The following is a 25516-nucleotide window of genomic DNA, read 5'->3' on the forward strand; positions in this document are numbered from 1 at the left end:
TCCCATCAGCCCTGCTACTTGGCCATGCTGGCAGAGGCTGATGGGAATTGTAGTTCCTGAACATCTGGAGGGCCATAGTTTGAAGACCTCTGATCTAGACACTATACTCCTATTGATACAGCCCAGAATTGCATTGGAATAGCATCAGTTCAGGGCTGAGCCTCCAAACCTATTTCTGATGTGTCAAACAACACATATGATGAATAAAAAGGCCTGTTTCCTGAGCCCGTGCAGAGCACTTTTCTCCTTTCCTATCAGCCGTGCTTCCTCAGATTAGGGGCAGTGAACGTCTCAGCCTGGTGCACGCAGGCCTCGTTCCTTTGGTAGCCTCTCACCCCAAAGAGAGGTCTCACACTCAGCGCAATCTTTGCTGCGCAATGAGAAATGGGCAGCACAAATCCAAGATCTTGGTGCCCTGCAGCGAAAGACAAGAGGGTGGAAGAGGAGTGGGGGGGGCAACATGTGAGATTCGTAGTCCACCCCCTGCCACGAGTGGTCAGGAGCATTTTTGGCAAGTGAAACAGACAATGAGGGTTCCTGGAGGCTTTAGAAAAATCAATGCCTGTGTCAAGGTGGATCCTGAGACTCCTCGATTGTTAAGAGCTCATGTATCTAATCTGGTTAAGAGCTCGTGTATCTAACCTGGAGGAACCGGGTTTGATTCCCAGCTCTGCCGCCTGAGCTGTGGAGGCTTATCTGGGGAATTCAGATTAGCCTGTGCACTCCCACACATGCCAGCTGGGTGACCTGGGGCTAGTCACAGCTTCTCTGAGCTCTCTCAGCCCCACCCACCTCACAGGGTGTTTGTTGTGAGGGGGGAAGGGCAAGGAGATTGCCAGCCCCTTTGAGTCTCCTGCAGGAGAGAAAGGGGGGATATAAATCCAAACTCTTCTTCCTCTTCTTCTTGGTTAAAAAAACAGTACAGGTTGAGCAGGTATGAGGAGGGTTTTTTGGAAGCACCCGGATAGCCTGTGCAAATCTCTCTGCACTTGAAATCTTCATCAGCACCCCAAGAGGCTCCCCTTGGCCCATCTGGCAGTTGTGCTGCAGAGACACAAATGGGCTGCTGGAAAATGGGTGCAACCCCGATATTTGTCTCAATGGGCCCCCAGTCTGAAGCACAGACACACACAGTTGACCGGTACCTTTTCCTGATGTTCCTTTCACGGCACAGATTTTGGGTTTTTGGTCACACAACACTTTCAAAAAGCTCATTCTTGCACCCTTTGACTACAACATGGACTAGGACAGTGGTGGCGAACCTATGGCACGGGTGCCAGAGGTGGCACTCAGAGCCCTCTCTTTGGGCACGTGCAAACAGAGTCCCCCCCCACACACACACACACATCTAGGCTGGCCTGGACTCGATTATTAGCATTAAACCTAAGATCTAGTTTTGGGGAAGCAGTGTAGGTAACCCTGTTAAGCGCTGTTAAACCCTATTGATTTTCATGGGAAGAACTAAAGCGTGATCCTTTACCTGGGAGTAAGCTCGGTTGCTGGCAATGGGGCTTGCTTCTGAGTAAACCCTCCTAGGGTCATGATTCACCCATTGGAAGAGTGGCACGGTTGCTTCAAAGCAAAGCCACCGTCTACCACCAAGCTTACTCTTGAGTAACGCATGCCTTGGAGCCGACCGTTTTTTTAAAACTAAAACTTCAGTATTCAGGTTAAATTGCCGTGTTGGCACTTTGCGATAAATAAGTTTTGGGTTGCAATTTGGGCACTCCGTCTTGAGAAGGTTCGCCATCACTGGACTAGGAACTAAGAAGTCAGTCGGTGGACAAACTCAGAGCAGGCCGGCCAACACACAACCGAAGCGAGACCCCACACCTGGCTTAAAATACGTATATGGCATTTTATTTCAAACATAAATGTTTGCAATTTAAAAAAAAAAGAGAGACGTTTTTGACCACACACAGTAACGGCCAAGGCTAAATTGTCTGCTTTTATCCTTCCAGGTTGCGGGGGGTGGGGGTGGGGGAATCTCTGCAGACTCCAGCTGTGCTCAGTGCAAGAATCTGGCCGAACAGAGTCCAGGACCGGCACTGGCCATTCCAAGAAATGAGATTCAGAGTGAGAAGTGAAGAATGGGGTCGGCCAGCCATGGGGAAAACAGGAGCCACAAGGTAGGGGCAGAAACGCACAAGGGTCTGGCCCCTAATCTTGGAAAGGAAGGAACTGGTGGGGGGGGGGGGGGGTGGGGGGGGGGGGGGGTGGGGGGGGGGGGGGGTGGGGGGGGGGGGGGGTGGGGGGGGGGGGGGGTGGGGGGGGGGGGGGGTGGGGGGGGGGGGGGGTGGGGGGGGGGGGGGGTGGGGGGGGGGGGGGGTGGGGGGGGGGGGGGGTGGGGGGGGGGGGGGGTGGGGGGGGGGGGGGGTGGGGGGGGGGGGGGGTGGGGGGGGGGGGGGGTGGGGGGGGGGGGGGGTGGGGGGGGGGGGGGGTGGGGGGGGGGGGGGGTGGGGGGGGGGGGGGGTGGGGGGGGGGGGGGGTGGGGGGGGGGGGGGGTGGGGGGGGGGGGGGGTGGGGGGGGGGGGGGGTGGGGGGGGGGGGGGGTGGGGGGGGGGGGGGGTGGGGGGGGGGGGGGGTGGGGGGGGGGGGGGGTGGGGGGGGGGGGGGGTGGGGGGGGGGGGGGGTGGGGGGGGGGGGGGGTGGGGGGGGGGGGGGGTGGGGGGGGGGGGGGGTGGGGGGGGGGGGGGGTGGGGGGGGGGGGGGGTGGGGGGGGGGGGGGGTGGGGGGGGGGGGGGGTGGGGGGGGGGGGGGGTGGGGGGGGGGGGGGGTGGGGGGGGGGGGGGGTGGGGGGGGGGGGGGGTGGGGGGGGGGGGGGGTGGGGGGGGGGGGGGGTGGGGGGGGGGGGGGGTGGGGGGGGGGGGGGGTGGGGGGGGGGGGGGGTGGGGGGGGGGGGGGGTGGGGGGGGGGGGGGGTGGGGGGGGGGGGGGGTGGGGGGGGGGGGGGGTGGGGGGGGGGGGGGGTGGGGGGGGGGGGGGGTGGGGGGGGGGGGGGGTGGGGGGGGGGGGGGGTGGGGGGGGGGGGGGGTGGGGGGGGGGGGGGGTGGGGGGGGGGGGGGGTGGGGGGGGGGGGGGGTGGGGGGGGGGGGGGGTGGGGGGGGGGGGGGGTGGGGGGGGGGGGGGGTGGGGGGGGGGGGGGGTGGGGGGGGGGGGGGGTGGGGGGGGGGGGGGGTGGGGGGGGGGGGGGGTGGGGGGGGGGGGGGGTGGGGGGGGGGGGGGGTGGGGGGGGGGGGGGGTGGGGGGGGGGGGGGGTGGGGGGGGGGGGGGGTGGGGGGGGGGGGGGGTGGGGGGGGGGGGGGGTGGGGGGGGGGGGGGGTGGGGGGGGGGGGGGGTGGGGGGGGGGGGGGGTGGGGGGGGGGGGGGGTGGGGGGGGGGGGGGGTGGGGGGGGGGGGGGGTGGGGGGGGGGGGGGGTGGGGGGGGGGGGGGGTGGGGGGGGGGGGGGGTGGGGGGGGGGGGGGGTGGGGGGGGGGGGGGGTGGGGGGGGGGGGGGGTGGGGGGGGGGGGGGGTGGGGGGGGGGGGGGGTGGGGGGGGGGGGGGGTGGGGGGGGGGGGGGGTGGGGGGGGGGGGGGGTGGGGGGGGGGGGGGGTGGGGGGGGGGGGGGGTGGGGGGGGGGGGGGGTGGGGGGGGGGGGGGGTGGGGGGGGGGGGGGGTGGGGGGGGGGGGGGGTGGGGGGGGGGGGGGGTGGGGGGGGGGGGGGGTGGGGGGGGGGGGGGGTGGGGGGGGGGGGGGGTGGGGGGGGGGGGGGGTGGGGGGGGGGGGGGGTGGGGGGGGGGGGGGGTGGGGGGGGGGGGGGGTGGGGGGGGGGGGGGGTGGGGGGGGGGGGGGGTGGGGGGGGGGGGGGGTGGGGGGGGGGGGGGGTGGGGGGGGGGGGGGGTGGGGGGGGGGGGGGGTGGGGGGGGGGGGGGGTGGGGGGGGGGGGGGGTGGGGGGGGGGGGGGGTGGGGGGGGGGGGGGGTGGGGGGGGGGGGGGGTGGGGGGGGGGGGGGGTGGGGGGGGGGGGGGGTGGGGGGGGGGGGGGGTGGGGGGGGGGGGGGGTGGGGGGGGGGGGGGGTGGGGGGGGGGGGGGGTGGGGGGGGGGGGGGGTGGGGGGGGGGGGGGGTGGGGGGGGGGGGGGGTGGGGGGGGGGGGGGGTGGGGGGGGGGGGGGGTGGGGGGGGGGGGGGGTGGGGGGGGGGGGGGGTGGGGGGGGGGGGGGGTGGGGGGGGGGGGGGGTGGGGGGGGGGGGGGGTGGGGGGGGGGGGGGGTGGGGGGGGGGGGGGGTGGGGGGGGGGGGGGGTGGGGGGGGGGGGGGGTGGGGGGGGGGGGGGGTGGGGGGGGGGGGGGGTGGGGGGGGGGGGGGGTGGGGGGGGGGGGGGGTGGGGGGGGGGGGGGGTGGGGGGGGGGGGGGGTGGGGGGGGGGGGGGGTGGGGGGGGGGGGGGGTGGGGGGGGGGGGGGGTGGGGGGGGGGGGGGGTGGGGGGGGGGGGGGGTGGGGGGGGGGGGGGGTGGGGGGGGGGGGGGGTGGGGGGGGGGGGGGGTGGGGGGGGGGGGGGGTGGGGGGGGGGGGGGGTGGGGGGGGGGGGGGGTGGGGGGGGGGGGGGGTGGGGGGGGGGGGGGGTGGGGGGGGGGGGGGGTGGGGGGGGGGGGGGGTGGGGGGGGGGGGGGGTGGGGGGGGGGGGGGGTGGGGGGGGGGGGGGGTGGGGGGGGGGGGGGGTGGGGGGGGGGGGGGGTGGGGGGGGGGGGGGGTGGGGGGGGGGGGGGGTGGGGGGGGGGGGGGGTGGGGGGGGGGGGGGGTGGGGGGGGGGGGGGGTGGGGGGGGGGGGGGGTGGGGGGGGGGGGGGGTGGGGGGGGGGGGGGGTGGGGGGGGGGGGGGGTGGGGGGGGGGGGGGGTGGGGGGGGGGGGGGGTGGGGGGGGGGGGGGGTGGGGGGGGGGGGGGGTGGGGGGGGGGGGGGGTGGGGGGGGGGGGGGGTGGGGGGGGGGGGGGGTGGGGGGGGGGGGGGGTGGGGGGGGGGGGGGGTGGGGGGGGGGGGGGGTGGGGGGGGGGGGGGGTGGGGGGGGGGGGGGGTGGGGGGGGGGGGGGGTGGGGGGGGGGGGGGGTGGGGGGGGGGGGGGGTGGGGGGGGGGGGGGGTGGGGGGGGGGGGGGGTGGGGGGGGGGGGGGGTGGGGGGGGGGGGGGGTGGGGGGGGGGGGGGGTGGGGGGGGGGGGGGGTGGGGGGGGGGGGGGGTGGGGGGGGGGGGGGGTGGGGGGGGGGGGGGGTGGGGGGGGGGGGGGGTGGGGGGGGGGGGGGGTGGGGGGGGGGGGGGGTGGGGGGGGGGGGGGGTGGGGGGGGGGGGGGGTGGGGGGGGGGGGGGGTGGGGGGGGGGGGGGGTGGGGGGGGGGGGGGGTGGGGGGGGGGGGGGGTGGGGGGGGGGGGGGGTGGGGGGGGGGGGGGGTGGGGGGGGGGGGGGGTGGGGGGGGGGGGGGGTGGGGGGGGGGGGGGGTGGGGGGGGGGGGGGGTGGGGGGGGGGGGGGGTGGGGGGGGGGGGGGGTGGGGGGGGGGGGGGGTGGGGGGGGGGGGGGGTGGGGGGGGGGGGGGGTGGGGGGGGGGGGGGGTGGGGGGGGGGGGGGGTGGGGGGGGGGGGGGGTGGGGGGGGGGGGGGGTGGGGGGGGGGGGGGGTGGGGGGGGGGGGGGGTGGGGGGGGGGGGGGGTGGGGGGGGGGGGGGGTGGGGGGGGGGGGGGGTGGGGGGGGGGGGGGGTGGGGGGGGGGGGGGGTGGGGGGGGGGGGGGGTGGGGGGGGGGGGGGGTGGGGGGGGGGGGGGGTGGGGGGGGGGGGGGGTGGGGGGGGGGGGGGGTGGGGGGGGGGGGGGGTGGGGGGGGGGGGGGGTGGGGGGGGGGGGGGGTGGGGGGGGGGGGGGGTGGGGGGGGGGGGGGGTGGGGGGGGGGGGGGGTGGGGGGGGGGGGGGGTGGGGGGGGGGGGGGGTGGGGGGGGGGGGGGGTGGGGGGGGGGGGGGGTGGGGGGGGGGGGGGGTGGGGGGGGGGGGGGGTGGGGGGGGGGGGGGGTGGGGGGGGGGGGGGGTGGGGGGGGGGGGGGGTGGGGGGGGGGGGGGGTGGGGGGGGGGGGGGGTGGGGGGGGGGGGGGGTGGGGGGGGGGGGGGGTGGGGGGGGGGGGGGGTGGGGGGGGGGGGGGGTGGGGGGGGGGGGGGGTGGGGGGGGGGGGGGGTGGGGGGGGGGGGGGGTGGGGGGGGGGGGGGGTGGGGGGGGGGGGGGGTGGGGGGGGGGGGGGGTGGGGGGGGGGGGGGGTGGGGGGGGGGGGGGGTGGGGGGGGGGGGGGGTGGGGGGGGGGGGGGGTGGGGGGGGGGGGGGGTGGGGGGGGGGGGGGGTGGGGGGGGGGGGGGGTGGGGGGGGGGGGGGGTGGGGGGGGGGGGGGGTGGGGGGGGGGGGGGGTGGGGGGGGGGGGGGGTGGGGGGGGGGGGGGGTGGGGGGGGGGGGGGGTGGGGGGGGGGGGGGGTGGGGGGGGGGGGGGGTGGGGGGGGGGGGGGGTGGGGGGGGGGGGGGGTGGGGGGGGGGGGGGGTGGGGGGGGGGGGGGGTGGGGGGGGGGGGGGGTGGGGGGGGGGGGGGGTGGGGGGGGGGGGGGGTGGGGGGGGGGGGGGGTGGGGGGGGGGGGGGGTGGGGGGGGGGGGGGGTGGGGGGGGGGGGGGGTGGGGGGGGGGGGGGGTGGGGGGGGGGGGGGGTGGGGGGGGGGGGGGGTGGGGGGGGGGGGGGGTGGGGGGGGGGGGGGGTGGGGGGGGGGGGGGGTGGGGGGGGGGGGGGGTGGGGGGGGGGGGGGGTGGGGGGGGGGGGGGGTGGGGGGGGGGGGGGGTGGGGGGGGGGGGGGGTGGGGGGGGGGGGGGGTGGGGGGGGGGGGGGGTGGGGGGGGGGGGGGGTGGGGGGGGGGGGGGGTGGGGGGGGGGGGGGGTGGGGGGGGGGGGGGGTGGGGGGGGGGGGGGGTGGGGGGGGGGGGGGGTGGGGGGGGGGGGGGGTGGGGGGGGGGGGGGGTGGGGGGGGGGGGGGGTGGGGGGGGGGGGGGGTGGGGGGGGGGGGGGGTGGGGGGGGGGGGGGGTGGGGGGGGGGGGGGGTGGGGGGGGGGGGGGGTGGGGGGGGGGGGGGGTGGGGGGGGGGGGGGGTGGGGGGGGGGGGGGGTGGGGGGGGGGGGGGGTGGGGGGGGGGGGGGGTGCGGACCAATTATTGCAGCGGAGGGCGCGGCCATGCAGATACCAACAGCGCCGGGGGCCCAATCGCCGGCGCGGACGGCGTCGGTGATGCAAATCGGCCCCGGCGGGGGAGCCAATGAGCGGCGTCATGCAGATGAGGCGGTGACAGCGCCGGAGCCGCAGCCGCCCGGGCGCATCGGGGCCGCTTCGGCCGAGGAGCCGCACGATGATGCGGCCGTTCTCGTTCCCCGCCAGCCCGGAGCGGAGCCGGCTGCGCGGCTGGCTGGAGGGCACCGTGGCCGGCCTGTGCGAGCTGCAGCTGCTGCGGGAGCGCCAGGAGCGCCGGGTCCGGTGGGCGCTGCGCCTGGCCGCCCAGTCCCCCGCCGAGCACGGCGAGCCGGAGGCGGAGGAGCAGTTGGTGAGCCAGCCGGGACCCCGGCGGCGGGAAGGCGGGCGGGCGGGCAGGCAGGCAGGGACCCCCATTGTCCGCCCCGCGCAGGCAGGTCCCGGCCGGAGACCGCAGCGACGGCCGAGCGGGGCGGAGAAGCGGTGCCGCTCCGGAGCAGGCGCGCGTGGCGGGGAGCCTGGATCCTTCCAGCGGGGCGGCGGCGGCTCTTTCCCCTCTCCCCAAATTTGGCCCGAGCCGGAGACTTTTTTCTCCCCCCTCCTTTCTCCCCCCCCCCTCGTTTCCCGGGGCGGGGGTCGTCTGAACCAAGGGAGGCTGGGCCAGGGGCTGGGGGGCTTGCAAAAGTGGAGGAGGAGCGTGGCCGGGTTCCCCCCCCCCCCCCGCCGACATACGCCCGCCGGAGGGATCCACTCCTTGGGGGTGGGGTGGGGGTCGGGGATCAGACCCCGGTAAGGGAGGAAGGGGTCAGCCCAGCAGAGGGACGCGTGGCCGAGCAGCACTCTGCTCCGTCCCTGCGAGGCTGGGGGAAGTTTTTGGGGCACGGTGGGGGTGGGGAGAGAGGTCAAGGGCCGGACGCCCGAGTTCGCTTCCCCACGTGTGTGTAGGGGGGGGAGGGCACACACCATCCCGTGTCTGTGTGTGTGTGTGTGTGTGTGTGTTGGGAGGGGGGGTCCTTAAGCCACGCTTGGGTGGGATGGAGAAAATAGGGCAGCGTCTGATTCTCCAGTGCAGAGATTGATCAAAAGGGGGGGGGGTGGAGTTTCTTACGGAACAGCAATCATCACCATCACCATCATCATCATCATCATCATCATCATCATCACCATCATCATCATCATCATCATCATCGTTATCACTATTATTAATTTGCAATCAGAGCCACCAGATGTTCAGGCAGTCTTGCGCTTCATACAGGTTGGATTCTTCTCAAGAACCTGGAATGTCGTCATGTCTTGGTGTATATAGTACATGTATAGTACCAGTGGGGTCTCTTGCAGCTGATAGATGAAGATTTCGTCCATCTATTGCGGGTTCGGCCGCCTTCCAAGGTTTTTTTGGTGGGACATCCAGAGTGCCGATAACCACTGGGACCACGAGAGATGTGTGCCGTTTTTATTATTACTATCATCCTCATCCTCATTATTATTCCAAGTGGGTAGCTGTAGTAGGTTGTGGTAGCCAGATAAAATAGGAAACCCAATGTGTGTGTGTGTTGGGGGTGGGGTGGGGGGCTTAAAGAGTAACACTTGTTCCTGCTATAGTTTCGGGAGGGCCGCTGTGCAGGTCTGCAGTAGAAGAGCTGGATTAGAATCTAGGACAGTGATGGCGAACCTTTTCGAGGCCGAGTGCCCAAACTGCAGCCCAAAACCCACTTATTTATCGCAAAGTGCAATTTAACCTGAATACGGAGGTTTTAGTTTAGAAAAAACAGTTGGCTCCGAGGCGCTTGTTACTCGGGAGTAAGCTTGGGGAAGCAACTGTGCAACGCTTCGAATGGATGAATCACGCCCCTAGGAGGGTTTACTCTGAAGCAAGCCCCATTGCCAGCAATCGAGCTTACTCCCAGGTAAAGGATCATGCCCAGGCCAGCCTAGGGGTGTTTGGGGGGGGGGGCGATTCTCCCCCCCACATTATGAACTCTGTGCACGCGTGCCCACAGAAAGGACTCTGAGTGCCACCTCTGGCATTCGTGCCATAGGTTCGCCACCACTGATCTAGAAGCACTTTAGAGACCAACAGTCTTTTGGGGGGGGGGGATGAGCTTTCGAGGCTCAAAGCTCCCTTCACAGATGCCATCTCTGAAGAAGGAAGTTTTGACTCTGAAAAGCTAGTGCCCCAAAATCTTGCTTGTCCCTCAGGTGCTGCCCTTCCCTGCATCTTCTTGGGTTTCTGACATTCAGATTGAGGAAGGATAAGAGTTGATGGGGGTGGTGGTGCTGATCCCGGAATCCTGTATTTCTCTTGGCAGACCTGGTTGCCGTTTAGAGTGAAGTGTTTTTGGGGTCAACAACTAAATGTTGCATCTACCAGCAGCCTGAGCTTTGGGGACATCGTTTTGGAAGAATCCAGGAATTACTTAAGTGGTTAGAGCTGGGGTGTCCAACTCTGGCACTTCATGGACTACAATTCCCATCAGCCCCTGCTGGCATGGCCAATTGGCCATGGCAGCAGGGGCTGGTGGGAATTGTAGTCCATGAACATCTGAAGCAGCAGAGTTGGACACCCCTGGGTTGGAGACTCTCACTCTCCCCTTACAGAATTACAACTCTCATGATTCCATTAAACCAGATTAGATCTATAGTGTAAGTGTATATGATGCATTTTTGGAACCAGAATCCTAACTGGAATGTTTGTCCCCATCTCTCTTCCCCAGCCCTGCTTGGTTTGAGCTTGGCTGCAGAAGTGCGGGGTGGGTGGGGGGGAGGGACCAGCAACAGGGATTTTTCAGTCATGACTCCTTGTTTTTGGACGTGCTCCCTCCTAAAAGCTCCCCTTTGTGGTTTTTTAAAGCAACAGGCCGAATCAGTTTTTTAAAAATCCCGGCTTTTAGTTTAAATACTCCACCTTCCCATTTTATGGACGTTGCTTTAGGCAGCCAAATATTGTTTTGCTGCTTGTTTGTATTTCCCTGACTTTTTTAAAGTGATAATTCTTACGTTGTTTTTATGATAGCATAATAATGCTTTTGTTGCGTTTGCAGCCTCAAACAGGCAACTGCAGTTCTGTGTCCTGATTGGATATTGGTGATTTATGGTTGCCAATCTCTGCAGTTGGTGTGGTTAAGATTGGACTGAGCTCTCCTGTCTGGTGGACTAGCCAGTGGCTCCCGTGGCAAAAGTCAAGGGGCGCTCAGCATGCCACAGGCCTTTCAGGTCACAGGTGCTGGGTTCTCTGCTTTGCGTGGCAGGCTCTTGGGCCTGTCTCTCCTTTTGTGTGGCAAAATCATAAGAACATAAGAACAAGCCAGCTGGATCAGACCAGAGTCCATCTAGTCCAGCTCTCTGCTACTCGCAGTGGCTTTCCCTATCAGAAGCATATAGCTGCTTGAAAACTAAGCTATTAGAACAAGAGTATCGGGATATGATAACAGCTGCGAGGAAAACGTGTTCCCCCCTGACCCTGCTTATTCCAATTGAACAAGGACACATGGCCAATTATTTACATTGGATCACCAACCCTAAACTAAGAAGAGCCTTAACATAGGCCAGATTCAATCTAATGCCTTCTATGCTGCTCTATGGCAGATATCCACAAATTGATAAACAGAGGAGGCTGTGTCCATGCAATATGGGTCAGGTGGAGACACTCGATCAGCACCCTCTTTTCATTGTGTAAAGGTTTACTAAAAAAAACCAGAATGTACTTAATCTGCACTTATGCCCATTTCGCACAATCTAACTGATGCTCTTAAGATACCTATGCTTTTTAGCAGCATGGATCCCACAGTGTGCGGTGGCAAAATTTCTGCTAACAATAATAGGCGTAAGTCTAAGATGAATACCAACCAATGTCTATGTATTATGACCACATATAGCCAGCAGTTTTCTAGCTACATCAGTATCCGATGGCGTTTAAGTGGGTTTAGCAAGCTGAAGGAATGTCCTATAGTTACAGAAGGACCATGTATATATTTTAGTATTTAGTATTTTAGTACCAGTGTCTATAATTGTGAGCAATAATGGGCAAATTTTGTATGCTGATTTTGTATGTTTATTTTATGCCAATAAAGGCTTGTGACTGACTACTCGCAGTGGCCCACCAGGTGCCTTTGGGAGCTCACGTGCAGGATGTGAAAGCAAGGGCCTTCTGCTGCTGCTGCTGCTCCCGAGCACCTGGTCTGCTCAGGCCTTTGCAATCTGAGATCAAAGAGGATCAAGATGGGTAGCCATAGATCGACTTCTCCTCCATAAATCTGTCCAAGCCCCTTTTAAAGCTATCCAGGTTTGTGGCCATCACCACCTCCTGTGGCAGCATATTCCAAACACCAATCACACGTTGCGTGAGGAAGTGTTTCCTTTTATTAGTCCTAATTCTTCCCCCCAGCATTTTCAATGGATGCCCCCTGGTTCTAGACTGTTTGGAATCTAGGGTCTGTATCATCAATACATGTGGTCAGATTAGGGGGAAACGGAAGTTAGAACTGCAAGGTGGATTTAAAAGAAGAATCTGAGCTCCCTAGTTTAAGCACCATTGAAAGTGATAGAGGTTCCAGCTGAAAGGCAAAAACCTGCCAAGAAGGGATTGAGACTGGCCCAACCCACCCACCTTGGGATAGGACACGTGGGGGAGGGGGGGGCGGGTCAAGGGATGGAGCCGATGTGCTGCAGGATGGGAGGCAGACCACTTGGGGGGGCAGGGGGTGGAGTTGTGTACATCATAAAGATTCTTTGGTGATCCTTATTTGCAGTTCTTACTTTCGTTTCCCCCTAATCTGACCACATGTATTGATGATACTGTCAGCACAGACCCTAGATTCCAAACAGTCTCAATGGAAGACAGGAATCTTCTTTTCGATATGTCCCAATTCAGATTTCACCCAGTCTCAATGGAAGACAATGAAATCTTTCCTTTTATTTAAAACCTGTTTTCAGATCCCAATCAGTCTTACAAGAGGCAGGACCGAGGTTCCGATCAGCCTCTATAGAAGACAGGAAAACCTGTTAGCACAGAGAGAGACGTTCCCTTTTTTACCTCAATGGAAGGCAGGGTCTCTCGTTTGCCTTAAGCCAGGATACCAAGTTTAGATCATCAGGGGCATAATGCCCATTAGGCAAGGTGGGCAGCTGCCCAGGGCACCCTGCCAATGCTTGAGGGCATCAAGAATGCAGGAGAATTTTTCAGTTTTTTGGGAGTATTTTTAGTGGCTTTTCCATTTTTTGGCCTGCAGGGGTTACCCAGTTTTTAGTCTAGGTGGTGCAGGGGTAGGGAACCTGCGGCTCTCCAGATGTTCAGGAACTACAATTCCCATCAGCCTCTGTCAGCATGGCCAATTGGCCATGCTGGTAGAGAACTGATAGAATTCTTCCCCTATTTATCTGGAAAACTTCTAAATAACACCATGGCTCTCCAGATGGGAACTGGTTCCCATCAGCCTCCTGTCAAGCGCCTGTGATTGGCCATGCTGGGAGGTGAAACTGATGAGAATAATTCAGGCTATCCTAGGCTGCAAATTCTCAAATCAAACATAAGAATTTCCAGCGATGTCCATCAGGAGACTGTCTTTATGCTACCCCCCAAGTTTGGTGAGGTTTGGTTCAGGGAGTCCAAAGTTATGGACTCCCAAAGGAGGTGGAGTGGCCACCCATGGGGGGGGGGGCATCCAACTCAGGTTTTGCCCAGGGCTACAGTTTGCCTTGTTACGTCCCTGTAGATCATCAAAGTAAAAATCAAAATCAATTAGAATTAAAGAATTTATTTTATTCAGATCAAAAGGGTCTGACCAGCACCAAGAGAAAATCACACCGAATGACAACTATCAGAGCTTCTTAAAGCATTTTTCAGGACGCGCGCCAAGAGTGAAAACGTTCATGGATACTTTCAACATGTCAGAATCTTCATTATTCTCAAACAATGAGAACACACACTTCTAACAGGCTCCTTATCTCGCAAACTAATGTTGCCAAAGTGGGTTAGAGAAAGACCTTTGTTATGTTACTTCTATAACTGAATACAATGGAGTTCTCTTTTATTCTGCTTAGTAATGATCTCGTGCTGGCAGCTTACAGCGTTATGGCAGACATGAAAATGATTTTTGCTCAGATGTATTTTTTGCTCAGGTCCTGTTACCTGCTCTGTGGCCAGAATAGGGGCTGGTGGTTACAATACTTGAAAACCTCCCTGTGTCCCAGAGTCAGCTTTGGAAAGGTTCAAATCACACATTCCCAAACTCTGGAGGTGTGTTTTAAGGAAAGGGGCAAGAAGGACCATGGCTCAGAGAGTGACGTAATGCTGTCAGAAGAGGCAGAGAAGGGGAAATCTTAGCTCTAGTGGGGCAGTCCCCTCCGCGGCTGAGAAGTGTTGGTTTCTGAACATCCATTCATATTTTGTTGCCCGCTGGTGAAGCACGAAACATTCAAGCAGGAAGAGGATGGTGTCTTATTTATTTTGTGAATCAAGATTTCACCAAGTTAAAAACCATGGCAGTCATTTAGCCTGTGAAGTCTGCTCTTGTCGTGCGGGAGGAACCCCCCCCCCCCCCGGTGTGTGTGTGTGTGTGTGTGTAAGAAATAGAGAAGGGCTGGGTGCAGTGGTGGGATCCAAAAAATTTTGCAACAGGTTCCCATGGTGGTGGGATTCAAACAGTGGTGTAGCGCCAATGTGCAGGGCTGGTAGTAGGAGCCTGACGGGGGCGGGGGCGAGAGGAGATTCAAGGAGGCGGGGGGCATTGCTGGGCGGGGCGCTGTAGCCAGAGCGGAGACCCCATGGCAGCTCGTGCCGGGTCCTTGGGCGAGGGAGCTTGCAGTGCAGCAGGCGCAGGCTGCCCTTACGCCGCGCCGGTGTGCACCTCCTGCGCTAAGACTGCTTCAGAAGTTCCTGCGGCTACTGCTGAGGAGGGAGGCGTAACTAAAGGCCAAAAAATCACGAGGGACAAAATCACCCATTAGTAACCCCCTCTCGGACACACACCAAATGAAAGGTTCAGCGTAACCCTACTCCTCCACGGGAACCTGTGAGAACCTGCTGGATCCCACCTCTGGCTGGGTGGTTGTGTTTTGTGAAATGAGACACAGGGGCTCCAGGCGTGGCTAGAACAGGGGACCCCAACATGGCGCCGTGGGCACCGTAGGACCTGCAGAAACCTTTCTTGGCACCCACCCACTGCTTTTAGAAAGTGGCTTCCCCGGCTGGGTTTCTGGTTGGCCTTTGGAGATCTGCTTGGCTTTGCAGATCAAAACACCACAATATTTGTTTTATTCTCTCTCACTTCTCTTTCCCAGTGTGTGTATTTTTTAAACTATCCCTCTTCTCGCCTGATCTTGGGCTTTCTCCGTGGAGTTGGCTTTGTTGCAGGGGGCAGAGACGTTTTCTGTTCGTGCCCACTACACTGTGTCAGGACGCCAAAAGTACTCACAGGCTCAAAAACGTTGAGGAAGCTCAATTAATTGCCTGGGTCCTAGAAGCCTCCATATAATTGCAGCTTGCCTCTGAACATGTGCAGAGAGAGATGACTCCAGGTCCTTCGAATAGATGTGGAATTTCTGGGGTTCCTGGGTGGAATCGGCTGCCGTAAATCTGCCTCCTCTGTTCACGTTCAGTGAAGATTAGCCGACTGTTTTACAGATTTTAATAAAAGATTTTGCTTCATTTCTCTCCCTCTCTCTAAAAATAATAATAAAAAGCCCACCCTATCTGATTTAATTAAACCCACCGGCACATTTATGAAGCGGCTGTCAAAAATCCCAGCGAGCGAGCTTTGGCGAGGGGATTAGCGGAGCAGAGAAAGCCGCAGCTAGCCAATGGGTGACTCTCCTTTGCAAATTAATATGCTTTGTGAGTTCGAATTGCACGGAGCGCACACACATAATTTCTGAGGGAAGGGAATTTTGGAAGTTGGTGCGCAAGCCTTGCTTGACTGCTGACAACGGATTAAAGATTTCCCCGTATCGTGTAACAAAAGTGATGAGAAGGGTCGATTCCGTAATAGTTGGTGAACGGATGAGCTGGTGGTTTGGTGGGGGGAGTTATCGTGGGGATAGTCACCTTTGACCTTGCCTTCAGAGTTTCCTGAACCTATTCGCATGGTCAAGTTGTGGGAGGCAGGGTTGCCAAACTCCAGGCGGGAACTGGAGCTCTTCCGAAGTTATCACTGATGGACGCATGTTGAGGAGACGTCCTGGAGCAGCAGTGGCGTAGTGGCTAAGAGCAGTGGCTAAGAGCAGGTGCACTCTGATCTGGAGGAACCGGGTTTGATTCCCAGCTCTGCCGCTTGAGTTGTGGAGGCATATCTGAGGAATTCAGATTCGCCTGTGCACTCCCACACACGCCAGCTGGGTGACCTGGGGCTAGTCACAGCTCTATGGAGCTCTCTCAGCCCCACCCACCTCACAGGGTGTCTGTTGCGAGGGGGGAAGGGCAAGGAGATTGTAACCCCCTTTGAGTCTCTTCAGGAGAGAAAGGGGGGATATAAATCCAAACTCTTCTTCTTCTTCTGTATGGAGAAAGTGGCTTTCAAATTTGCTCGGCCCCTAAATTTCCTTGTTGGTCAACCTTCTATCAGTTACCTGTTCACCTTGAGTGGTTAGACTTCCTTCATGAAGGCTGCAGAAGCTGGCTCCGTGGAGAGGTGGGGGGGGGGGGGCTAACAGATGACATGATGTGTGCCTAAATATCTTGGTAGCCATGTCGCTAGATGGGACTAGAAATCCATTGTCTGCATACAATGTTTTCTCTGTCCATTGAGCAGGGTCAAATACAAGCAGAGCCTGTACTGTTCCTTGTTTCTTAAAAAGCCACCCGGCTTCTTCTCTCTAATAGGATGCCCTTGGCTGGTTCTAGTGCAGGATCTTCTCCCTCCCCCTCTTGCCTGGGAGGAGGGGTATCATTGGAGGAGATCCGGACGCCTGTCAGAGACTGCAGGAACCAGAGCCAATGGTTTCTGAGAGATCTGCCAAGTTCAGAAATTGTATGGAAACTACAGGCAGCTGCGTGGGCCTCCAGGTTGACGAAGAAGAAGAAGAAGAGAAGAAGAGTTTGGATTTATATCCCCCCTTTCTCTCCTGCAGGAGACTCAAAGGGGCTGACAATCTCCTTGCGCTTCCCCCCCTCACAGCAAACACCCTGTGAGGTAGGTGGGGCTGAGAGAGCTCCGAAGAACTGTGACTAGCCCAAGGTCACCCAGCTGGTGTGTGTGGGAGTGCACAGGTTAATCTGAATTCCCCAGATAAGCCTCCACAGCTCAGGCGGCAGAGCTGGGAATCAAACCCGGTTCCTCCGGATAAGATACACGAGCGCTTAACCTCCTAAGCCAGTGCAACAGTTGGGTTTCTTGCCATCTCTTATATATGCACAATTGATCACTTTCTCCCCTGCCGTTCAGCCTGCCAGTTGAGACCGATCTTTCCAACCCTGCTCTCTGTGCCCCCTGCCTTCAGAAGACAGGGCCTTTTCTGGGGTGGCCCCTCCTATTTGGAATGTCCTTTCCCTGAAGCTCAACTGGCACCTACCTCACTTTCTGGAAAGTTCCAGGCCAAAGTACATATATATATTTTAAAACACAGGCATTTAATTGTGAGCTTGGTTGTACTAGTTTTTTAAAAATTGTCTCCATCTGTTTTATGGGTGGTTCTTATGTTGTGTCTAATGCCTTGTTTTTATATTCTTCTGGTGTTTTAACTGTAAGCTGCCTCAAGTGGGACTCTGAGGTGGTGTGTGTGTGTATTTGTGTATTTTGTGTGTGTGTGTGTGTGTGTGTGTGAGGGGTGGGAGTGTTATTGGATGCCTGTCCTGTCTCCGGAGAAGCTCACTTGCATATGCAAGATGGATGCTTTGAGAAGCGGAGTGGTTTGCCACAGCAGACTCTTTATTTAACATGTTATTATTGTAGATTTATTGATTGCAGGCAGAATTTTTATAGGAGGGGAATGTGATTTTAAATATCTGGGGGATTGCTATGTTTTGATTGCCGACATTATAAGCTACGCTGAGTCTGTGCTGAGCGAAGACACCCGGCTTCTTAGTACTATAAAAAGAATGCTAGATTTATACCACCTATCAAAAAACATGCTTGAATTCAGTCTCTCCCTCACCCCAAATGCTAAATACAAAAACTCCATTGAAAAAGCCACAGAGCCGCAATAGAAGAGATTTCTCCAGACAATACGTCAAATGTTGAAAACAACGGTTTTGCCAAACGCCTGTCTTGCGATCTTAATAATGCTTATCCCATTGCAATAAGGCAACGTTTCAGTAAAAGTCTTCTCAACGGACACACAAGAACCACACAACAGAAATAAAAATTAGACCCTAAAGATGTCAGAGGACCAGTTTAGACCAGGATGATAAATCCAGTGAATAAGTCAAGGCTCAAAGTATCAGTTAAAACATAGGTGTCAAACTCGCAGCCCTCCAGATGTTATGGACTACAATTCCCATCAGCCCCTGCCAGCATGCCCAATTGGCCATGCTGGCAGGGGCTGATGGGAATTGTAGTTCTTAACATCTGGAGTGCCAAAGGTTCGCCACCACGGCCATAGGATTTGGCTTGGAGAAATCTGGAATCAACCAGAAATCTGAAGCAAAGCATGAATGTTGTGACGCATGAAATGATGCAAAATTTACACAGCAGGATTCTACTTATAGCAACTGGAAGCACCGACTATGCATAGTAGTTTAGACAGCACTCCTGATGCAGAGAGGCAGCCAATTATTTCCCCATTGGAGGTTTATTGGCAAGCCAAATGCAGTGACTCATGCAGAGACCGGAGGCAGCCTCTTCTATGGGTGAAGACTCTGGGCTCCTAACGGCCTCCTTATGGAGCAGAGTTCGGTAACTTCTGCTAAGCGATCTGGCCACTAAGCTCCACTCCCTTTCTCATAGATGACGGGAGAGAGAGAGCCCCACGGCTGAGGTTGCTTCAGAATCCCAGACCCCTGTTCCCGCATTCCCTTGCTGAGTCAAAAGCGTTGGTTTCCGCGGTCAGAGCTGAGTCATCGTGTTCTGCCAGTGAAGTCTGGGGGGCTCCTTGTCTCAGGGCTGGGTGTGTGTGTGTGTGTGTGTGTGTGTTTGCATGTGAGATCCCCGTTTGCCCTCCCAGGCTCGGATGTCAGCACCCTGTCTTTCCACAGCCCCCAAACTCTCTGCAGGATGGGTGAGGTCGCTCAAATGTGCCGCTTGACTTCGACAGAAGCTGCCAAAACATGAACCCGTTACTCGGGCACAGACATTTCCTGTGTTGACATTTTTGACTTGCAGACGCCTCTGGGGCTGTTCTGTCAAGCACTGGTGGAGGTTAATGGCATTGTAAACAGCTTCTTTTAAAAAGAGAGAGGGGCCGATTACCCACAAGGCATCTGCTGCACTATGGGGACAAATGTACATCACCGTGAGATTTCTTGAATGGTTGTTTGTCGCAAGACTTGAGGTAATACGTCCATACAAGAAATCTTGCGGCAACACGCGTTTGCCTGCTCTGGCTGCGGAGCCAAATTTAATTTGCTTGTATCGATACATCGATATAGTAATAACAGAGAGTTGCCTTTTGCAAAGGAACAGCACAATTATATCTTTCTGGCTGCACCCCACCTCCCCTGTTCCGCTTCTGCCTGCCCTGATAATTAGGAGGACATTTTTAAAACTTCCTTTCAGACAAGCTTGTATTTAAAAAAACAAGCCTCTCTCTCTCTCTTGCAGCAGCAGAGAGAGTGAGTGTTGGGGAAGGGAGGGAAAGCGAATATCAATCAGCGAATATCAATCGATGAGATCTGTGCTTTTAAGGCTGTGATGGGCAGAGTTAAGAGAAGCAGCCAAAGGAGAGGCAGGTTGAGACTTCTGCAGGGCAGGCACTGGGCTAACTCCTGGTGTATAAAGAAAGAAACGTGAGGAGAGCCCTCTGGAAGCCCACTGTGAAGAGGAGAGTCCTGAGGAAAGTGTTTCCTGCATAATCGGCCGGAGAGAGATATAGAAATTTGGCAGAAAACCTTACTCCGCCACAGGCTTTGTGCATCTTTTTCTGAGATGCCACATTTAAGAGGTAGTGTGATGATGTAATGACTTTGTATTCCAGGAGGATACCTGGTTGAACCTCATCTTAGCCCCAAAGTCACGAAGTAGCACACGCAAAACTGCCTTATTCAGAATCAGACTGGCAGCAGCTTTCTGAGATCCCAGGTATTGTCTACTCCGACTGGCAGCAGCTGTCCAGGATCTCTGGCAAAGGTATTTTTAACTGGAGATGTCAGGAATTGAATCTGGGGCCCTTCTGCATTCCAAGCAGATGCTCTGCCATGGAGCCATGGTCCTGACCCTTAGACCAGTCCTACGCAGTGGCGTAGGAGGTTAAGAGCTCATGTATCTAATCTGGAGGAACCAGGTTTGATTCCCAGCTCTGCCGCCTGAGCTGTGGAGGCTTATCTGGGGAATTCAGATTAGCCTGTGCACGCCCACACACGCCAGCTGGGTGACCTTAGGCTAGTCACAGCTTTTCGGAGCTCTCTCAGGCCCACCCACCTCACAGGGTGTTTGTTGTGAGGGGGGAAGGGCAAGGAGATTGTCAGCCCCTTTGAGTCTCCTGCAGGAGAGAAAGGGGGGACATAAATCCAAACTCCTCTTCCTCTTCTTCTCCTTCTCCTCCTCCTCCTCCTCCTCTGCCTCCTCCTCCTCCTCTGTATTGGTACCTAACCATCTCCAACACTGCTGGCCTGCCTTGCAGGGTTATTGTAACAGTTCTGTGATAATATATTTAGGATATCCTTTGAATGCTATTAGTATAGTCCAGATGATGTTGATCCCTCTGGGTACTGAAAGTCCATCTGGGCCAAAGATAGAAGGGAGTGTTTTGTTTGGGGTGGGGGGGGGGGGAAGAGAGATGTCAGGGTTGAGTAAATATAATAAAACGGGAGAAATGTGGGGCTTGAGAAGTGAAGCAAACTGAAGGGGATATAATGGCAGGAATTTGGAAGGTTCGTCAGGGAGCAGATAAAGTTGAGCACTTGTGGGGAGTGAACTAGAATAAAGGTAATTAGGGTAAAGGCATGAAGGGGTTGACATGGATTGTGGGATGGGGGATAAAGTCTCAGAAAATTAAGCATAGGCTTCACAAAGTCCCGTGGACATCCTATAACGCCTTTGCTAGTCTGTTCTCGTCATGCTTGGTTGTAACAACCTGTTTTAATGTTTATATTTTATTTGTGGTGTTTTTATTGTGGTTTTAATTGTTTCTTTTTTAACCTTTGTAAGCTTCCTAGAGATGCTAGTATGAGGCAGGGTATAAATAGCATATACAAAATAAATAAATCCTTGGGTTTGTGGGTTCCCCACCCACGTGTACCCACATTAATGGCTCAACTTAAACCCGTAGTGCATTTAATACTGACCTCAGAGTGATGGAGAGAGGTTGGACCAAATTAGACATGGCACAATCCCAAAAGTATCTTCCAAAGAGCACTTAAGTTGAGTTACTCCTTCCTATCCCATTAACGACTCCTTTACAGACATAGTCAAGTTGGACACTTTCACACATAATGCACTTTCAATCCACCTTCAGCGCACTTTGCAGCTGGATTTGACTGTGTGAAATGGCAAAATCCATTTGCAAACTATCGTTAAGGGTGGCGGATTCTGATGCACATTTTTTGATCTGTGAATGTGGAATTCAACATTGGTAAATTCTTCTGCATTAGCAGGTGGGAACCTCAGCCTGGGGGATGCGCAGACCAAATGTTTCTAGAAAGGTTACCGGTTGAATTCCGAATAATCTTCAAGGTGTGGGTTTTGACCTTTAAGGCCTTTACGCGGCCTGGGACCCTCGTACCTCCGGGACCGCATTACTCCATACGTCCCAACTCGACCTCTGCGTTCGGCAGAGGCCAACTTACTGGAGATCCCTGGCCCCCCAGTGATGCGTCTGGCAGCCTCCCACTTTCGAGGGCCAGGGTGGCTGCAACGCGTGGCCCTGCCTGGTGGAACACTCTCCCTCCAGCTGTCTGGGCCCTGCGGGACCTTGGTGATTTCCGCAGGGCCTGTAAGACTGAGTTGTTCCACCAGGTCTTTGGAGATACCAGCCGCTGAGTGGTCCCCCCCCCCCCCAGTTCATGGGTCCCTAATATCATCGGGACCCATTATTGAGACCATAGGTCCTAATACCATCAGGACCCACTGCCTCTCTCTCCTTCTTTTTAGAAGGATTAGGTTTGGGTGGGATGCCATCTTAGGATAACTGCTGGTTTTATCATATTTATGGAAGTTCTATATGTTGATTTTATGTATGGTTTTTATGTTGTACACTGCCCAGAGCCCTTCAGGGATGGGGCGGTATATTAAACAAACAAACAAACAAACAAACAAACAAACAAACAAACAAACAAACAAACATAATAATAATAATAATAATAATAATAATAATAATAATAATAATAATAATAATAATAATAATAATAATAATAATAATAATAATAATAATAATAATAAAGTGGAGGGGCTGAGTAGGGCTTCCGATTATCCTTTGCAGATTTGGGTGGTTGGACAGATTTTTGAAAACGTTGCTTTGGTAGCAGCTGCTGCCACAGTACAAGGATCTTTACAGTGTGACTAAAGGTAAGCTGTGGCGGCTACATTGCACCTGGCTGTGCCTCCTCCGGCAGCTATTTTGTGATTGCACCTACTACTCTGTGTCAAAATTTCCACTGTGCTGAAAAAGGTTGGATTCCTGGGTCAGAGGATGCAAGTAATACCTTCCTTGTTTTGGTCAAACCTGACGATATGAAGGTGCACAAGATCTTGAGTTAGGCAGAAATCTTTCTCCGGCTGGATATTCTCAAATGAGTAATTGTAGCTAATTTAAAACGAACTAATCAGGAAGCCATTGTCTGTGTGGGGAAGGGGGTACAGCTCTGACTTAAAAAAAACTCTTCTGTGTTCTTAGTCGGTGAATAAAAAGGGTTCTGATTTGTATAATCCTAGTCCTATTACATTGCTTATTAGAAGTCTCATCATGCATTGATTTGCACTGTGTAATCTGCCTTGAGTCTCAGTGAGAAAGACAGACTATAAAGTCAATAAATAAACTAATGGTCTTCTCTCCTGTTTTAATTTTGTGTTGCCATGCACTGGCGTAGCTAGGATGGGGACTGGGGAGGGGTGCCAGTTAGCTCAGAATCCCCTCTGAAGCCCTGCCGTCCCTCCATCAAACTGCACCCCCACCCTCCCCTGCACTCCATGTGGAGTTGGGGGGCACCCAGTTCAAGGCTGGGCTCAGCCAGATCTAGTTTGAAAGTGTAGGCCAGTGATGGCGAACCCATGGCACGGGTGCCAGAGGTGGCACTCAGAGCCCTCTCTGTGGGCACACGCAAACAGAGTGCCCCCACTCCACATCTAGGCTGGCCTGGGCCGCTGGGCTCGATTATTAGCATTAAACCTAAGACCTAGTTTTGGGGAAGTAGTGTAGGTAACCCTGTTAAGCGCTGTTAAACCCCACTGATTTTCATGCCAAGAACTGAAGCACGATCCTTTACCTGGGAGTAAGCTCGGTTGCTGGCAATGGGAGACTTCTGAGTAAATCCTCCCTAGGAAGTGACTCGACCCGTTGGAAGAGTTGCATGGTTGCTTCAAAGCAAAGCCATCGACTACCACCAAGCTTACTCCTGAGTAACGCACGCCTCGGAGCCAACTGTTTTTTCTAAACGAAAACCTCTGTATTCAGGTTAAATAGCCTGGTTGGCACTTGGCGATAAATCAGTGGGTTTTGGGGTGCAATTTGGGCACTCGTTCTCGAAAAGGTTCGCCATCGCTGGTGTAGGCTCTGCCTCGAACCCCACAGCTTGAAGCTGGGCCCAGCTGGATGGAGACTAGTCTTGAACTGCAGGGTTCAGTCAATTCAGTAAGCCTTTATTGGCATATACACAATAGTTCCAATTAAAATATAGTTCCAGTTAAAAAATACAGTTCCAGTTGAAAAGTGAATAGTAAAAAACTTCGCGTTTGTCATACATTCAGTTTACAAACTTCTGACAAAAACTTTGCCACTATAAGGCAACAATGAACATCCTGACAATTTAAAAGCGTAACTACTTTATCTGATTCAGTATAATCAATCATAGGGTCTATAGCTTGGGATAGCAGGCTGGATCGGAGTTCTTGGTATAATACGCAGTTCAGGAGAGTATTATTGGGATGGAATCCGCTGTCCTGTGCTACAGGGACGAAACCTCTTATCGCTTTGGAAGACACTTTTAAAGTCTTCCTCTATGTAGCATAGGAGATGGCTGATGTTAAATCTAGCCAGCATATAGAAATGCTCTCTGTGTATGGAGTTTACTGGGAGGCTGTAATATAATAGGCTGGAAGTATCCCCTGCGTGAAAAGGGAGTAACTTATATTCGTTGGTGAACAAGATTTATTTGCCAAGCTCTGCAGTTGTTGATAGTCCATTGCTAACAGCCTCTCTTTAATGAGGGCAAAAGTTTCAGTAAAGGTTAGCATATTGAAGGAGTCACTGTCATAACCCAGTTCCCCGATCTTTGGGGCCAGCTCTAAACTGTAGACTTCAGGGGTGGAAGTTGGAACCCTTCGTTTAAAGCTGGAGTTGGCCACGCCAAGCCTAGAACTGAATCCCCCTAAACTCCACGTGGTATTCAAGGGGATGGGCAGCTCGGTGCTGCGGAGTGTTTACCTTGGGCGCCATCTTTAATAGGTGCACCCCTGTTGCCGTGCACGATTATTTTGCGACCACAGGGCACAGGTGTCAAACTCGTGGCCCTCCAGATGTTATGGACTACAGTTCCCATCATCCCCTGCCAGCATGATGCTGGCAGGGGATGATGGGAACTTAACAGTCCCACTCTGGAGGACGCAGCGGTTAGGCGGCCTGCTACTGAGGAGTTTATTCTGGATTAATCCAAGGCCCAAAGCCTGTGTCTGTGTCACAAAATACTTGAGAATGGGCAGAAGGCTGAGTTGTCTGGTATGCTCACTGGAAGGTGCTAAAATTATTCTCGCATTCTGTAAAAGGGCATGGTTCCAGTTGTAGAGGGATGGAAGACCCTCTTTGCAAACTTCAGGCCTTTCCAAAATAGGCAAATGGTTACAGGTGACTTGGGTCCAATCAATTTTCCCATCCCTGCTAAAATCAGATGTGAAATACCTTTTATTTTGGGACCAACACAAAACAGCGTGTTTTATTAAAAAGAGGGGAGTCCCCCGCCCCCCACGCTGTCTGGATTTGCTCAGCTGAGGGATTGCCTGCTACTGGATAGCCCTGGTTTCACTCCCCTTTCTCTGTCTGGAACGGTATCTTGGATTTATTGCTGGAGATGTTTATTTTGTTCCAACAGGCTCCCCTGATAGGAGTAGCAGAGGCAGTCGAGCAGGTTTGGTGGAGGTGGGAGACGGAAGTTTCCCCACCCACTCTAGATCAGGGATCCCCAACCTTTGTGAGCCTGCAGGCGCGTTGGGAACTCTGACTTATCACGGTGCAGGAGTTGGAGCCAGCCACGAAATGATTGCCATGGCTTAACTTCGATCATATGGTGTGGCCAGTGGTGGGATCCAAAAATTTTAGTAACAGGTTCCCATGGTGGTGGGATTCAAACTGTGGCGTAGCGCCAATGGGGCTGGGCAGGGCACGATGGGGGCGTGGCCGGGCATTCCGGGGGCGGGGCATTCCTTGGCGGGGCTGTGGCAAGGACGCAGCTGCTGTGCCAGTCCTTGGGCAGGAAATGAATGCACGCAGGCGCAGGCTGCCACGCACGCCAGTGCACCTCCTGCCAGACTGCTTCAAGTTCTGCGCGCTACGGCTGAGAGGAGGGGCGTCACTAAGGCAAAAACCACGGGGCAAAATCACCAATTAGTAACTCCCTCTAGGCACACACAAATAATTAGTAACCTATTCTTGGGAACCTGTGAGAACCTGCTGGATCCCACCTCTGAGTGTGGGTCCTTGTGTTGCGGTGGCAGCTGCTAAGAAATATTTTCAAATCTCCAATGGTCAGCAGAAGCCTTTCTGGGCAAAAGGCCTTCCTGGTTCCTCAAAGCACTTGCTGGGTGTCATGGCGGCCAGGGGTACCAGGTTGGCGACCCCCCGATTCAGAGCGTTACACTCTCCGGCACTGCCTCTTCCTCTTAACGTAATGTGATTAGTTGTTTTTAGTACTTCACAAAATGTTTCAGGGAAAGGAATAGCTTGTTCCTAAATTTTGCACCGGGAACATATGAACAGTGGCCAGCCAACTTTGCAAGCCTGATGCTCGCCTATTGCTCATTCAGATTCCCCCAAAACCAAACCACGCTTCCATCTGAAAAA

The 25516-nt window shown here is 57.9% G+C and overlaps 2 protein-coding genes across 3 annotated transcripts in view; one reads left to right on the forward strand and one right to left on the reverse strand.

The window, feature by feature from the left end:
* Positions 1–254: 254 nt before the first annotated feature.
* Positions 255–4879, reverse strand: LOC125435555 (basic proline-rich protein-like; the record flags this gene model as incomplete). The annotated part of the gene is made up of 4 exons (XM_048501749.1): positions 255–415; positions 924–1113; positions 2243–2737; positions 3770–4879. Coding segments are annotated over 4 exons (1956 nt in total), but the record flags the coding sequence as incomplete, so codon positions are not given.
* Positions 4880–7288: 2409 nt separating this feature from the next.
* Positions 7289–25516, forward strand: part of DACT3 (dishevelled binding antagonist of beta catenin 3) — a 33365-nt gene continuing 15137 nt past the window's right edge. The window contains exons 1-2 of one of the 2 annotated variants that reach the window (XM_048501344.1): positions 7289–7574; positions 19286–19432. In XM_048501344.1, the coding sequence (XP_048357301.1) occupies positions 7383–7574; positions 19286–19381 (288 nt within the window). In that variant the 5' untranslated portion in view covers positions 7289–7382 and the 3' untranslated portion in view covers positions 19382–19432. Of the gene's footprint in view, positions 7575–19285; positions 19433–25516 lie in introns of those variants that run through there. The other variant, XM_048501345.1, reaches the window with a different exon arrangement.

Source organism: Sphaerodactylus townsendi, linkage group LG06 (assembly GCF_021028975.2).
Source record: "Sphaerodactylus townsendi isolate TG3544 linkage group LG06, MPM_Stown_v2.3, whole genome shotgun sequence".
Lineage (NCBI taxonomy): Eukaryota > Metazoa > Chordata > Lepidosauria > Squamata > Sphaerodactylidae > Sphaerodactylus > Sphaerodactylus townsendi.